We start from the raw sequence: 15,829 nt of genomic DNA, 5'->3' as shown, positions 1-15,829 counted from the left end.
GTCGGGCGGGCCAGATCATCAATCATTAGTTCCTTTTGTAGGCTTAATAGGAACCTCATTTGATTTTGAACAAAACAGCATTAACTGAAAAATTAGCTACTGGGAGAAGTGGCTTCACCTCGGTTGTGCAGAAGCCCCGGGCACAGGTAGCGCTGGAGTGGAGATCACTGCTATGTTCTGCATAGCTTAGGGCTTGATAATGAAGAAATAGAACTTGTACGAGGTTTGAATGAATTGTCTCTAGTGGACAAATTGCCTTTGGGGAGGGATTTGGGTCCATGTGGTCATCTAGTCAACTGGATAAAGACATATTCACTCCCATCACCGAGCTGTTTTAGAAAAAAAACTGCAATAGAACATCCTCATGTTGCGTCAGCGCTTTCTGCCAAGGCAGATGCTCATCCCTGCTCCTCTCACCCATCCCGGAGCTGCCTTTCCCCTTTCACCTGCCAGCAGAACACCATATCCAATTGCGCCCTAACTTGGTCCAGAGAAAATAGTCGGAGTTAGCTTAAATGCATGGAGAAGTTTCATCCTAACTTGGAGCAAATGGGGAGACCTGAGTTAAGGAGTGGTTGTGCATGTGAAGTGCAAACACTAACCCAGGAGGAGCTGGAAGGAAAAGGTGATCCCTTTCCTTGCTCCCTGCAACCAGGACGGGGTTTATGACCCTGAAACCCTGGTAAAGAAGATGCCAGTCACAAGTCGGGTATCAGTTTGGACCAGCTTGTGGGCCAAACCGAATGCAAAACTACATTGTGGTACATGCCGTTAGCATGCCAATGCAGAGCTCCGCAGACCCCAGCAAGCCTGTGCACAGTTTGTGACAAATATCCCTTAACCCCTCTGTGGGAATGGCCGAGCAGGGGCCATGGCCCCACAGGAGCCCTTGGGAGCCCTCTCACCTCCCCACAGCTCAGCAGTACCCCACATCCCACCCCATTTCATAGAATCATAGAGTCATTTAGGTTGGAAAAGACCCTTAAGTCCAGCCATTCACCTGACACTGTCAAGTCCACCTCTAAACCATGTCCCTGAGAACCTCATCTACGCATCTTTTAAACCCCTCCAGGGATGGTGACAAAACCACTTCCCTGGGCAGCCTGTTCTAATGCCCAACAACCCTTTCCGGGAAGAAATGTTTCTTAATATCCAATCTAAACCTCCCCTGGTTTTGGTCCAGGCCTGCCCCAGAGCTGCTCCCTGGATCACTGCAGCTCCGCTTTCAAGTGGTTTCCCCTCTAGGCTGCTTTAAACGCTCTCTTATCAACAACTTCTGTGTAGATAAAAGGTGCGTTCAACAAGGGTATGAGGTCACCATCAGCTGACTGAAGCGATGACAGCGTTAATCTCGGTCCTGCGCCCTCCCCATCGTACCTGGGTAGGTGGAGGTAGGCATGGCCTTGGGCTACACCTGCACTGGTAAATTAAGCAGTGCCTGGGAACACTTTTGGGTCCAGCCAAAAGCCAGCGAGTGCTTGTACTGTCAGGACACTTTTGGGCCAGGCCAAGAAGCTCTGTCCCGAACCATTTCTAGCCGTGGTTTGTTGTAACGCTGCCGGGGCCGTCCCCACGCGGCAGTTTGCATGCAGCCACCATGATGCAGGAGCTAGCAGTGAAGCAGGCTTTTCCATGCCAGCTGGCCTCCGTGCCCAGGAATGTTCCCAGGCACACTTAATTTACTAGTAGAGACGTAGCCTTAGAGGAAGAGCTACAAAGAGGGCTGTGGGTCTAGCTTGCTCCCATGGAATTTTGCCCCGGGCTTTGGAAGGAGAGGATTTTGCTTCTTTGGAAAGGCAGTGGGCCCAGGAGGGACACGGAGCCATGTGCTGTTGGAAGGGAAGGAGATGGGGAATATGATATGGTTTTTGTCACTATCGTGCAAGTAGTGATACGACAGGTCACTTTGGTATTGCTGGACCTGGATTTCTAGTTAATGCCCTACCATGGGTGTAAATAGCCTATCAACACAAATGAAGAGTTGCAGTTTCGATAAACTGGGGAGAAACTATCAACACTCTGCCCCCTGAACCCCAGTTTCTGGACTGAAAACCTTGCCTTGTGTTGGCTTTGCAAGCTCAGCACGGTGACCGAAGCCTTCCAAGCTGCAGGTGCCAACTTCTAAATGTCTGTAGTAAGGGTGAGATAGAGATTCACTGCCCCACAGTTAACTTGGGGTTTCGTTTTACCCCTTAAGATGGGCTCCGATGCTGAGATTTCTTCTGCTTTGAGGATGTGAAATATTACAATGAGAGAAAAGCTCTAAAGCCTCCTCATGTGGGTGGGTAATTTAGCCTTTTCTGGCTTTATTACACCATGTATATCAAAGCGGTGTTGTTACAAACCCCTTTGTCAGTAGCAGGCTTAATGAAGGGATTGCCAGGAGCAGTTGTACCCCTCTTGAGGGACATTCAGAAATACTACTTCTCTGAGCACAATGGGGATATTCCTTCGGCTAATGTGCTGCTCTGCTTTGAAATGTTTAATTTAAATGATCACCATGTGGCAGCTCGGGACCCTCCTTTCCACACGGGGTTTTGGGAAAGCCACAGGGCAGATCAAAAGCCAAAGTGATGGACTTTGGACCCTCAAGCTAACGGCTGCAATAGCTGGTACCCAACATAATGTCAGCGACATCTGTTTGAGTTACTTAGGTAGCTCGTGCACATCATTTACCTGCAGAATGGATAAATCACCCTACAAGGCTTGTTTGATACAGGAGAAGTATTTCAAATAGAAGTCATCATTCTGAGCCATGTATTTCTAATGAAATTAGAACTCATTATTTCTAATGAAAACAAATGCATAAAATATGTGTACAGCTGCCTGGACACACAGAGCGATGTGGTACAAATGGCATTCAGTCAGGCTAGCTGTGAAATCTCTTCAACTTAAGGGAAATAAACCTTTATTTTATAATATATGTATATTTTCATTGGGAGAATGTGTAGATGCTGTTCCACATTTTTGGCTGTGGTAAATTTAGCTTGTTTTATCAGAATGTGTTCTATATTGTAAATGAATGGAAGGAAAGAAGGAAGGAAAAAATAATATTTACATATTATTACAGTGGTATATTTTTTTAATCTATCCAAGTTCCCTCATGTTAATATCTGACATTTTAGAAGTTGCTTAGGGAAAAAATAGATACAAAACAGTCTACTTCTTATTAAATTTATTTTGTAAGGAAACTATTTTCCCACCAGCTGCAGAAATGAATGTCACATTCGATTGCACAACGTGGAATTTCAGTTTTCCACTGGTATGGAGAGAGCAGCCCTGATTTTTCAAGGATTTATTCACAAACTTTATTTTTAGGTCCTCGGGGTTCTTTCTGGGCTGTGTCAGCATCTGAACCAGGACTTACAGAACCCATTGGGACTGTTTAAAATTATTTGAGGTAGCAATTTTGGGACTTTTGGTGATCTTGCTGCTTCTTCTTCTTCCTTCTTCTTTTTCCGAAGCCATCAGCTGTCAGGGCTGTACACAGAAGCATGGGATGTACACGGGGGAGCAGAGAGCGAGGGAGAAGATCAAAAGTGCAGAATAAATGGAGTTTATTCCATGGTTCCCCAGCTTGTTTGTTTAGTATTTTGGTTTGTTTGAAAGGAGTTTATTCCACGGCTGACTGAAGGAATGTATTCAATGTTTAGTATACCTACCTTAAGTGGATGTGAATGCTTACTAAGTCTATACAGATAAATACTGTATAGAAAACAGAAAATGTAAGAAAGGGCAAATCTCCTACAGTAACACAACACCAAGGCTGCGTAAGTCCAGTTAGAGAACACAGAATTGATGGGAATAATGGAATTAGTAACTGGACAATGCTGCGCGTCGTGGATGTTTTATGCTTTTTCAGCTGAATCCTGAATGGTCTGAAAGGACATAAACTAAGGGTAGACAGGTCATTGCAAATCTCAGAAAATGCAGGTGTGGCGAGGGGAGGTAGTTAAAGGTGTTCAGGAATGTCGAGGTTGGCCCAGGATTTCCCTTTGGGAACAAATCTATATGTTGATACCCTGCCCAGTGTCTTTGTTGTCCAGACCAAGGTTGTAACAAACCCTCTCTCTTCAGTGCAGACAGACTTACAGGATCCCAGCTCCTCTCTGTAGTTGAATGAGACCATTACGTTCCTGCTGGGATTTACGGAACAAGGCACTGTGGGAATTCGTCAGGAAACTGTTGGGAAATAGATTGGGTATTGGGCTTTGCAAAGACGTCTACATGAGCTGAGTACTTAATGTCTCATGGAATTTTGGGGAGTTTAACCCCCAAACTGTGTCTAACCTGATTATGCATCATTGAAAATCTCAGCGTGACCTATATAGATCTTCGGGCCCCTGTGTACCTCTTAGGAAAAGAGCCTTTTGCCGCTCACTGCCCCTTTGCCCTTCTGTAAAGCAGAGGTAGCAATTCTTCCTCTTCTTGGAGAGGAGTACAGGACAAGTACTGTGACTTTGGGGCTACAGATGTTCCGGGGATAAACGATACCACAAAGCAGTTCAATGCATGCTGCTAATAATTAATTTCTGCAATTTAGAGTCAGTCAGTAAATTTTGTAGCACGCACACTAAATAAAAACCAAGCTACCGAATAAAAGTGACAGGGCAGTGGCCGAACTGAGACCTGTGCCCATCAGAGCTTTGCTGGAAACTGGGCAGAGCTGGGAACAAGGGGGGTAATTGAAAGCAACTTGCAAATAGCTTTACTGCCAGCGTGAAGCAGGTGCAGCAGCTGATCGCTTGTGCCGAGCACATGCCACGGAGCAGGCACAAAGCTTTACTATTGTTTTCCGTAGTTCTGTCTAGTTTTAAGAGGATATTTAAAAATTGGAATGATAATGACCTGAGAAAACATGACTTTAGACCAGAAAATGAAATCGCAAGCATTCATTATCAAAGGCATACGGGCAAAGAAGTGTTAGAGAACAAGAATGCCTGATGATGCAATGTTTTTCATCCTGCAACTGAGCACAGAAAACCTTTTCATATGCCCTAAATCTGCAGCTACAATAAAGCCTTCATACAGACAATCTGCTTAAACAGAACGTCACGCTTGCCTTTATTTTATTTTAATTGCAAAACATTATCCAGTTCCACCGCTAAAATATGCACTTCTTAAGGCAATATGCGTAACTTTATGTTATCCTCCATTTTACTTGACGTCAGCATCTCGGCAGTGATGAAATGATAAGCTCCTGAAATGGACCATCTGTGACGCAGCCGTTTCTCTTTTATGTGGGGGAACTCCCTCACCTCATTGTCTTCCTAACAAGACTTACATAATTTTTAAAAAATCCCTCTTTGCTCCAAATCTTCTGACTGGAATAGTCAGCATCCCTGTCGCTTCATCACTTAAACATGTGAGCCCGTACCACCAAAACCAGTAGGAATTTCTCCACTGTCTTTAAGGCAAGGTTGAGCCCTGTGATTCCAGGTATTTCAGATTACTATAGGCATTAATGTGGTAATTAGCCCCAGACAACAGCAGTGCCTCACTCTTAGTGCTTTTACTTCAAGCTCTTGCAGGAGCTTAAAAGTGAGGGGCAGACATCACCACCCCATTTCCAAAGTGGGAAAACTGAAGCACAAAGGAAAGAAAAATGACACTTCTAGTGCTGCAAAGAGATCTGAGATCTCCAGAGCTTTAGTTCACTGTCTACTGACTCTCTCTAACCTGACAGTCTGTGACTATTCATATTGCATGTAATTAAACGTACAGAAATGGTGGCGGTGCCTGGGAATCCGTTCGGTGGTGGCTCAGTTGTTTTTCAGGCTGTACAGAGGTGTTCTGCTGGTTTTCCACCTCTTACCAATACAAGCCACAGGTCAGATACTAGATTTTGAAATCTAGAAGTTTGTATCATCAAGGGGAAAACAGTAAAAAAATAAAATGTTATAATGCTAGCCTGCCTTTTTCCTCTTTTCCCAGCAACTGGATTACAAATTGTAGGAATTTGTCTTACAATATAAAAGCTGTGCAGCCATGTGAACTGATTACTGCAGCCTATATTTGCAGATACAACATTGTTAGGAGCAACTGTTACCGTTCGCTAGCAATGGAGACACAGTGGAAATGTAGAGAATACTGGGTCTGCATTGTATTTCCTGATAAATTGCAGTTTCCCTCGCTATGATGGAAGGAAAGCTGAGATTTGATGAATGAAATTGAGAGTTGCTGTGAAACAGAGCATGAGCTTTGAAGAGCTGCCAGATTTCAGCAAAGGTGAATAAGAAAGAAATAAACATTTCTGAATCAACTGCCTTTCCCTCTTCAAAACCAAGTTATCTTCTCGGCTGAGAATCCATCCTTCATGGAACACACAACAAGCTGTGTAGCAGAGACGATAGATGTTAAAAGACAAACCACCAAAAGACAAATATGTCTTCAGAAAACAGTATTAATATTTTAAAGAATGGCCACACATCATATTCACACAGATGCCAACAGGAAGCACAGCACAGAAACAGAAAAGCTTTCAGATAATCTCCGCCCGTTACGAAGCCAAAACCTCAATATCACTAACACATCTTAACTCATTTTCAGAAGTCACCCCTCTGGCATTTGATGCCGTACCACGTATATGTTTCATCCTTTAGCACAGGTTTTTATCAAGAGGTTTATTCACTAAAATCTGCAAATTCTGTAAAAAGAGCTCACTACTATTAATATTTCACATCTCACATACTTCTCACATCCAGGGGACAGTGGTCTACAGTGGGCATGTTCAAAAATGCTCAGCATTGGTCTAACTGGTCTGCTGAAATCAGTAGTAAAACTGTCAACTATCAATGTGCATAGAGCGATGCAAGACCTGTGTCTCTAACTAGACCAGAAATCAGGTCATTTTGCTAAGGGTTACAGGTTATAGGCAGAGACCCTGGTGAACATTTCTCATCCAGGTCTTCCAGCTGAAGTCTTCTGCCTGTTGCCATCAACCATGATGGCCACAATTTAACCAGGTTGGAAAAGAAGATGCTACATGGTGACAGTATATAAATGTGATTGATATAGTATTTGCAGGAAGAAAATGCTGGGAGGAAAAAAAGATTCTAATCTTTCTCCTTCTGGTCTTGAAAAAGGACTCTTACTGTGTTGTAAAGCTTATCCTTATGTCAGTATTTTTCTATCATTTTACTAAGTACACCTGACAATACTTAAAGTTGAGAATTATCAGCTGTGTTTGGGTCCTGGAAAGGAACACCTGGATCTGAAACCTTAGCAGCAGGTGCTGCTAGTTGAGTATTTACTGGTTCAACACCTCTCCACCAATCAGCTGTCCTAAAATCCAGTATCTGTCCCAGATCTTTTCAGTGTAAGTGGTTTCTCTGGCAGGAATTCAGCTGAAGAGCAGGCTTGATCTGAAAAGTAGCTCTGTAAAGTGAAATGCCACTGTGGGAGCTCACTGTGATGGGGCTGGATTTTTAGTTGATGCATTGCTCTACTCCTCGGTTTCATGGAATCCATGAGGAATCACAGCACCAGGTAATGAGGCTGGTTGAACTTTGGTTTCTTTCTCTCAGGTGAGCTGCAGGGATGGGGGTGACAAGGGCATTGCACCTGCTGCAAAGGCTCCTTTGGGGAGCTGGAAGTCTGGGTGGGCACCCCCTGGCATGTTTGTTCTCCACAGATCAAATGTTGCGTTTGTTATACCTAAATATGCCTGTCTTTGATGCTGTGTCATGATAAAGATGATTCTCAGCTTGTGACCTTGGGTGTGTTGGTGCTAGAGATGCAGTGGAAGTGGGTCTGGGTGCAGCAGGCTCTGCAGAGGGGTATTTAGTTGATTGTTGTGCTGATGAGGTATGAACCATAACCAGACCTTTGTGGATGATGCTTTGAGGGCCTTATTCTCCATATTCACCAGAGCACTGGCTGAAAGGGAGCCAGACCCGCCCTGGTGAGAAGTCTCCACATGGGGAAGGTGCTGGAACACGGCTGAGGTTCTGGTGTGGGTGCCAGTGTGTTCAGGGAACATGTTGCAAGTGCCTCGGTGGTGTCTTTTGGAATGTCCTGGAAACAGGTGGGAAGGCAGAGTCACTGCCCCAGCAGCTGATCTAAATAGATCGAGGGGTGACAAACTAGAAGGGGGAATATTGTCTTTTATGGCCAAGAGAACAGAGGACTGTGAGAGCCTATTTATATTTAAAATAAGAGAGGGGCAAACCTGCAAGACCCTCTTGATATCAGATCAGAATACATGCAGGCCTTCAGAACAACCACAAACACGTTTCTCCCTTACAAGGCTTGTCATCCTAATGTAGAAAGCTCCTGGAGATAACGCGGAGCTGGGCACACAGTACAGCCTATGCTCCAGGCGCAGGGAGTAAGTGTTGAGGCAAGAAATGACTTTTTCCTGGCATGACCCACTACAGATTGAACTGGAATGGCAATTAGAAGTTGAAGTGCTCATTTAATGTCAGTGATGTGTAAACTACGTTGCTATTGTTATTTTAGTGTGGATTTACATAATTGGCATACCCTGAAGTCACACTGCATGCACTTTCAGTTCATGCTAAAGACTTGCAGGAAGTCATAAAATTAAACATTATCTTTGCTGGAATGCAATGGAGAAGTAACTAAAATATGAAGGATTTTGCCTCGCTCTGTGTCACCTCTACCTCCATATGAGCGGTGACAAATGAAGATCAGGTTAACGAGTGTTGGGAGCTGATGGTATGAAGGAGCTTTAATTATGCTGGTGTAGTTCTAAGGTGGTTTGTTACACTAGTGTGTTAATTCCTCGTGTGAATGCCTCATCCTGCAGTGATGTTTTGCCATTTAGCTGAAGTCACTCTTAATGTGATGGAAAGTTGAGAAAAGAAGGTCCACAGGAGGAATTATCCAGTCCAAATGTGCTGAATTCCTGGCTCAAATTGGCTTTTTTCCTATACTGAGAAAAGTCGTAAGATGGAGGGAAAATGCCGCTCCCAAAGGAGGAGCTGGTAATGGAGTTGTCTCAGTTGTTATTGCTTTAAATCCTCCTCCGCAGTAACTCAAGGTGTCAGAGGCTGTCTGCATCTTTTGCAAATGAAACCCCTGAGCGGTATTTGGAGGAGCACAGGGCACTCACCTTGCTGGGAAGGAGCCTGTGCTAGCACTGGGACCCCAGCTAATGATGGTGTGCCGATGGCTTTGATGAGGACCCTAAATTGCTGGGTATCACATACCTATGCAAGAAGGGCCAGGCCCTACCGCAGAGCCCGAGCAGACAAACAACAGACGAGGCAAAGGGTGCATCTCTACCCACCGGTTAGCAAATTGTATCGGGATTAGATTTGCTAAAATCAGCGGAGTGAGTGATGTAGCTTGGATTGGGAGCCAAATCCCACTGGGCACAGGTCTGCCTTCTTCACCCATCTGTGCCCGTGTGCGATGCTGGGTCTGGGACGGTCGGTCGTGGCTGCAAACCCGGGGCGCACCGACGTGTCCCCCACAACCGTGGCGGGAGCGCGATGGTCCGCGGGGCAGGTGGCGGGCGAAGGCGAGCGGCCGAGGGCTGGCCCAGGGTGGTTTGTGATGGGGTTGCCGTTTCGGGGCCGGAGATCCGCCGCATTTCCACCACTGGAGGGCAGCCACATCTTAAACAACAACAAAAAAGCCCGAACCCCGAAGCCTGTGCCGTCCGCACGGCCGGGCCGAGCCCGCGGTCGGATGCACCGGGAGGAGGGAGGCAGCTCCTCCCGAGCCTCGGCGCTTCTCTTTCGGGGAGGGGAGCGAGGAAACCCCCGCGGTTCCGCGGCTGGGCTGCGGGATGCCCCGTGCACTGCTGAGGCGGGGTGGAAACATCAATACGTGTCCGTGTGTGTGTGTATATATATATCTAAAATATATTTAAACTGCTTTTGAAGCACCAAGATTCTCCCGGTACCTTACGTGACCTTCACACCGGCAACCCACGGCGCTAATCCGATTTGCGGAGCCCGAGAGCGTTCGGTCCGGTTCCAGGACACCGCCACCCGGAGCGGGACCGGACCGGAGGCGCTTCCCGCACCCGGTGCCACAGCTTAACGGGACGGGACGGGACGCCGGCCCCATCCCGCGACCCGGGCGCGGGCGGGCGGCTGCAGCTGGGCGAGGGAGGGAGGGAGCGGGCGAGGGAGGAGGGAGGGAAGGACCGAGGGAAGGAACGAGGGAGGGAGGCGGCGTCTCCTTTAAAAGCCGTGCGGGGCCGCAGCCCGCTCCCACAGGGCGGCTGTGATTGGCGCGGGCTCGCGAGCCTCCGGGGTCGTGACATCGCCGAGCAACAAAAAGCCCCGGCGGCGGCGACCGGGCCACCCCCGGCAATGGTGCGGAGCGGGCCGGGAGGCGGGCAGGACACCCGGCGCTGTCCCCCGGCGCGGCCGCTCCACGCGGGCCGGCAGCAGCCTGCTCTCCACCCTTTTTAATTTTTTTTAAATTTTCCCTCCTCCCTCCTTTCTTTTTTAAGGGAGCGAAGTCAAGCTGCTTCTTCATGTTGCTGCGGGAGTCTCGCTAAATGTCTATCTGGCTGGTGCGGGTGATGCAAAGGACATTTTTTAAAAGGAGCCTTTTAACTCCGTAGACACGTAGGGACCCCTCACGGGCAGGCAGACACACACACACAGGAGAAGGAGGAAGAAGAAGAAGCAACAACTTTCCGATCGCTGCTTTTAAAAGGGAGAAGCCCTTCCCTGGCCGGGACTTGCCTTCTGCCTCCCCAACTAGCTGCTAAAAGTATGTTTCAGAGGCGGACTGTACTTCAGGGAACTTCTATTTTCTGCTCGGCAGCTGTAGAGGAGCAGCAGCGAAGTTTGGAGTAACACCAAGTGATGCGGGAAAAACACCCCGAGAGCAGAAAACCCTCCTGCAGACACAACCCCTGCTGCTGCACACAGGTATAGCTCCGGCGGTCGCAGATCCGCTGAAAACCTTCTCCGCAGGATGACTCCTTGGGCCACGGCAGAGGTGCTAGCGCCCTGGAAGAGAGAGGGGGGACGGGACACTAATCATAACTATTATTATTATAATCCAGCGCAGAGTTTCACGGGGGAGAAGAATATCCTGTGGGTTTGGCTAAGGACGAAGCAGGATTTGTATTTTCCTCCTTCCCCTCCGCCGAGGGAGAATAGCTCTCCCTTCCTCTCCGTTGGGGGAAGCCGCTGCCCCGGTGCGGGGGAAGCGGAGCCGGCCCCGAGCCCCCGCCGCTCGGCTCGGCGCGGCTCGGAGAGGGGAGGACGCGCGGGGGTCGGGACGGGGAGGTCTCTTTGCGCGTCGGCGAGGCAGCCGCCCCTTCCCTCGCCCGCCGCCGGGCGCTTTCCCCGCGGAGCCGTCCCGGCAGCGGCGGCGGGAGGCCCGGCCCGGCCCGGCCGGGCGCACACCTGTGCCCCGCCGAGGGCAGCGGCCCGGCCCCGGCGGTGCCCCCGACCGCCCCCTCCTTCCCTTCACCTCCGCGCTCCTTTGTTGCGGATCGCCCCGCTCCCCCGCCCCGTCCCTCCTCGCTCCCTTTGATCTCCTGCCACGGGGATTTTTCGTGCCTCGCTCCGCCGCTCGCCGCCGCCGAGCACCTGAAGCGGCTCGACGGGGCCCCGCGGGGGGCTCCTCCGCGGCGGGCACCGCTCGCCATGGCCCAGGCCGGGCGCCGGGGTGGGACCCACCTGCGGACCGTCCCCGTCCGCCCTTCCCCCCCCAACCCCGCGGCTCGCTCCCCCGGCGCGGTGTCCGCGCTGACTGGCTCCCATCGCCTCCTCCTCCTCCGCGCAGGTTGATCATGGTTGCCGCGACCCGCTCCGTCCTGGCGCTGCTGCTCTGCCAGGTGCTGCTGGGCGGCGCGGCCGGCCTCATGCCGGAGGTGGGGCGGCGGCGCTTCAGCGAGACGGGCCGCGCCGCCTCGGCCGCGCAGCGCCCCGAGGACCTGCTCAGCGAGTTCGAGCTGCGGCTGCTCCACATGTTCGGGCTCAAGCGGCGGCCCAGCCCCGGCAAGGACGTCGTCATCCCCCCCTACATGCTGGACCTCTACCGCCTGCACTCAGGGCAGCAGCTGGGGCAGCCGTCGGCCCTCGGCTACCCGCTGGAGAGGGCGGCCAGCCGCGCCAACACCGTCCGCAGCTTCCACCACGAAGGTAGGGGCGGGGGCCGGGGGTGGGGGGGCCGGTAACGGGCTCCGCGGGCCGGGCGGAGGGAGCGGAGGGGAAAGGGGAGGGCCGGAGGAGGAGCTCCCGTCGGGGCGGATTCCTCCCCGGGAGCGCGTAAGCTCTGCCGCCGGTAACGCGGGGTTTAGCAATGGAGCGGGTGGCGGTGCGCGGCCAGAGCCCCGGCTGTGGGGTTTCTGCCGCGATCCGCCTGCTCTGCGAACCTCTCTTCTCCCCGCCCTGCTCTATCCGACGAGAGGCTCGTGTTATATGTCCTTTTTTCCGCTAAAAGAGAGCGGCTCCGCGTTAAGCGTTCCCACAAATAGCTTTTTCTTCTGCGAGGCTAAAGAGCAGGAAAGTCTCCCTAATATGCTGCTGAGCCGGGGCTGCTGCGGAGATTTCTAATCCTTATCTAATCCCCGTGAGAGATCAATGAAACGATCAATCACGACTTTTGGAGCGCTCCCTCGCCCTGCCGTCGAGGAGCGATTGAGCCTGGACCTGCTGCACACCCCCCAGCCAACAGCGCCTGGGCTGCTAAAAGCCCCGCAGCTGGGTTTTGACTCTCACCTGCAGGTAACCCGGCCAAATGCAGAACAGGGCATCCAGCAGCACCTCCACTCCCCCCTCTCCCACAGCCCACCGAGGCAGCGGACCCTCTGGGACAGGCCATCACTGAGCGACTGGGTGCGTTTCCCAGCTTAAGTAGCCAAAACAGCCTCTGTGGCTTTAGCCACGGCGTGGGTAGGCCCGTGGAGCCGGTGGCACGTGTGTCGCTCGTGTGCTCGTCGGGAAACGTTTCCCCAGGTTGTAATAATTCCTAGCTGCCAGTCTCTGGTGTTGGCATGCAGCGGCCGTGCTGTAAACGCAATGAAAATGCAGTTTTCCCTTTAAAACTCATCAGTATTTAATGTTTCTGATGGATAAAGGGGTGGTATTGGAGGAGTGGATGTGCTGTTTAGTGGAAAGCCTTATCCTGAGTAAGAAGTTGAGAGATGAAATGTTAACTCCTCTACGTGAAAAGATGTAGCAGTGGATGGGGGAAAGCCAGTGAGGGGTCATTCATGTTAAACTTGAGCGTGGCAGGCAAGGGGCTGAGCAAGAGAGGAGCTGGAAGGGCAACATTTAGAATTTTTTAGGCAAATGTGAAAATCTGCGGTTTGAAGTAGTCATACTGCTACGGCAAAGGCTTTTTGACACAAAAGCTATTCTATAGTTTTCACAAAATTTGGAAGAAAATCAATATGACCCCATTTTTTCACTGAGTTCTCAGTCTGTACTAGTGGCTTCATGAAGGCAGAAGTTTGTCTTGTGACCACTCAAAACATCTGCATATTTACAAATATTGGTCTGCTCCTGAAATACCATAAAGCTGAGCCTTACCTTAATCGTACTGGATTCAACAGGGAATGGTTACAGGACTAAGAACTGCTAACAGCTTCCCCTTAGAAAATGAATGTTTCTCCAGGATGCTTCGTACCAAAATTAAAGCCCATTATTTGAGAGAGATTTATTATGCCAAATACTTGTAATATTTTCAATTTCTGTAGCAACATCATACTTAGCAACCCTAGATATATTTACTCCCTCTGAAGCTCCATTCAGTTATTTGTTGACTCAAAGGTGAGAATGGCCTGGGGTTTAGTGACTTTTCAAATTTTTGTGTATATATGTGGTTTTGAAAATCTGTTGTTCAGAAGTGACTTTGTGTCATTATCCCTTTACCATCCACCTCTTTTTAACAGTTGAACCTTCCTGCCGTTCTTTTGGGTAAATGCTATAGGGTGTGCTTTGCAAGGTGCTGTTACACATGTTGAATTCACCATCTCTAATTAAGATACAAAAATCCGTACGTTAACGTTTGTAGGTCACCTAAACTGCAGAGTAATATTTTTCAGAATGGAATTTAAGGGATTGATGTTAGAGCCATGTTCTTGAAATAAACAACGAAAATGCAAAGAGTTACCCCATGTCCTCAATCAGTTTTAATGATCCTCATCAGGCCCTCCCTAACTATAATGCTTGAGTTTTCTCACTTATGTTCTCGACCTCCAAAGTAATGCTGCATGTTTCTTGCCACTTATTATAACCACCTGGGATGCAAAAGGCACTAGTATTCAATCAAAGTACTTAACAATGAATGAAACATTCTTAACTTCATGCTGTACATGCTCACATAAATAAACGGAAAGACGAGGCAGATGGTATTTTCTGCCTGAAAGTCTTTCAGATCCCGCGTGTCACATGTGTTAGCTGTCATTTGAAAGTTGCCAACAGCAGACTGAGGGGTTTGGCTGCTTGTCTCAGTTCCTGATTTGTTTTCCCTCTTTTGTTTTTGTTTTACCTGTTTAATCAAATTAGAAGTTTTGGAAGAACTGCCAGAAACAAGTGGGAAAACAGCACGGCGCTTCTTCTTTAATTTAACTTCCATCCCTAATGAGGAGTCTATCACCTCAGCTGAACTCCAGATTTTTCGGAAACAGGTGCACGGAACCTCAGAGAACAACAGCAGCTACCATCACCGTATTAATATTTATGAAATTATAAAGCCAGCCACAGCCACCTCTAAGGACCCTGTCACAAGACTTTTGGACACCAGGTTGGTGCATCATAATGCAAGTAAATGGGAAAGTTTTGATGTAACACCAGCTGTTTTGAGGTGGATTGCACATGGACATCCTAATCATGGGTTTGTGGTAGAGGTGGTTCACTTGGACAAAGAGAACAGTGCCTCCAAGAGGCACGTTAGGATTAGCAGGTCTTTACATCAGGATGAAGATAGCTGGTCTCAGCTCAGGCCATTATTAGTAACGTTTGGGCATGATGGCAAGGGACACCCGCTTCATAAAAGAGAAAAGCGTCAAGCGAAACACAAACAGCGTAAACGCCACAAATACAGTTGCAAAAGGCATCCGTTATATGTGGACTTCAATGATGTGGGGTGGAATGACTGGATTGTTGCCCCGCCGGGGTATAGTGCCTTTTACTGCCACGGGGAATGTCCTTTTCCGCTGGCAGATCATCTAAACTCAACAAACCATGCCATTGTTCAGACTTTGGTCAATTCAGTGAATTCCAAAATCCCCAAGGCTTGCTGTGTGCCGACAGAACTGAGTGCTATTTCCATGCTCTACCTTGACGAGAATGAAAAAGTTGTATTAAAGAACTATCAAGATATGGTTGTGGAGGGTTGTGGGTGCCGCTAACACAGCAAATATATTAGATAAATGCAAAAAAAACACAAAAAAAAAAAGACAAAAAAAAATAAGCTGACACTTTAATATTTCCCAATGAAGACTTTATTTATGTAATGAAATGGAAAGAAAAAAAAACACAACTATTTTGAAAATATATTTATGTCTACGAAAAAGTTGGGAAAACAAATATTTTAATCAGAGAAATATTCCTTTAAAGATTTTAAATGTATTTTAGTTGTACATTTTATATGGGTTTAACCCCAGCACATGAAGTATAATGGTCAGATTCTTATTTTGTATTTATTTACTATTATAACCACTTTTTAGAAGAATAGCTAATTTGTATTTATATGTAATCAAAAAGAAAAAAATATAGGGTTTGTACATAATTTTCCAAAATTGTAGCTGTTTCAATTGTGTGTATTTAAGTTGAAAAGAATACATGGAAGGTTACTATGGCAAAGTGCATAGCACATTTGCTTTCTGCTGTGCTACTGTTAAGGTCACAAGTTCAAGTCCAGAAAAAAGTGGATAATCCAC

The 15,829-nt window shown here is 48.3% G+C and overlaps 1 protein-coding gene across 1 annotated transcript; it reads left to right on the top strand.

The window, feature by feature from the left end:
* Window positions 1-11,731: 11,731 nt before the first annotated feature.
* On the top strand, window positions 11,732-15,594 carry BMP2 (bone morphogenetic protein 2; the record flags this gene model as incomplete). The annotated part of the gene is made up of 2 exons (XM_080342129.1): window positions 11,732-12,083; window positions 14,454-15,594. 2 exons carry the CDS (start codon window positions 11,732-11,734, stop codon window positions 15,296-15,298), a joined length of 1,197 nt encoding a protein of 398 aa, XP_080198255.1. The 3' UTR covers window positions 15,299-15,594.
* Between the last annotated feature and the right edge of the window lie 235 nt (window positions 15,595-15,829).

This window comes from Nesoenas mayeri, assembly GCF_963082525.1.
Source record: "Nesoenas mayeri genome assembly, chromosome: 3".
NCBI lineage: Eukaryota > Metazoa > Chordata > Aves > Columbiformes > Columbidae > Nesoenas > Nesoenas mayeri.
This window is presented reverse-complemented; position numbering and strand designations above follow the sequence as displayed.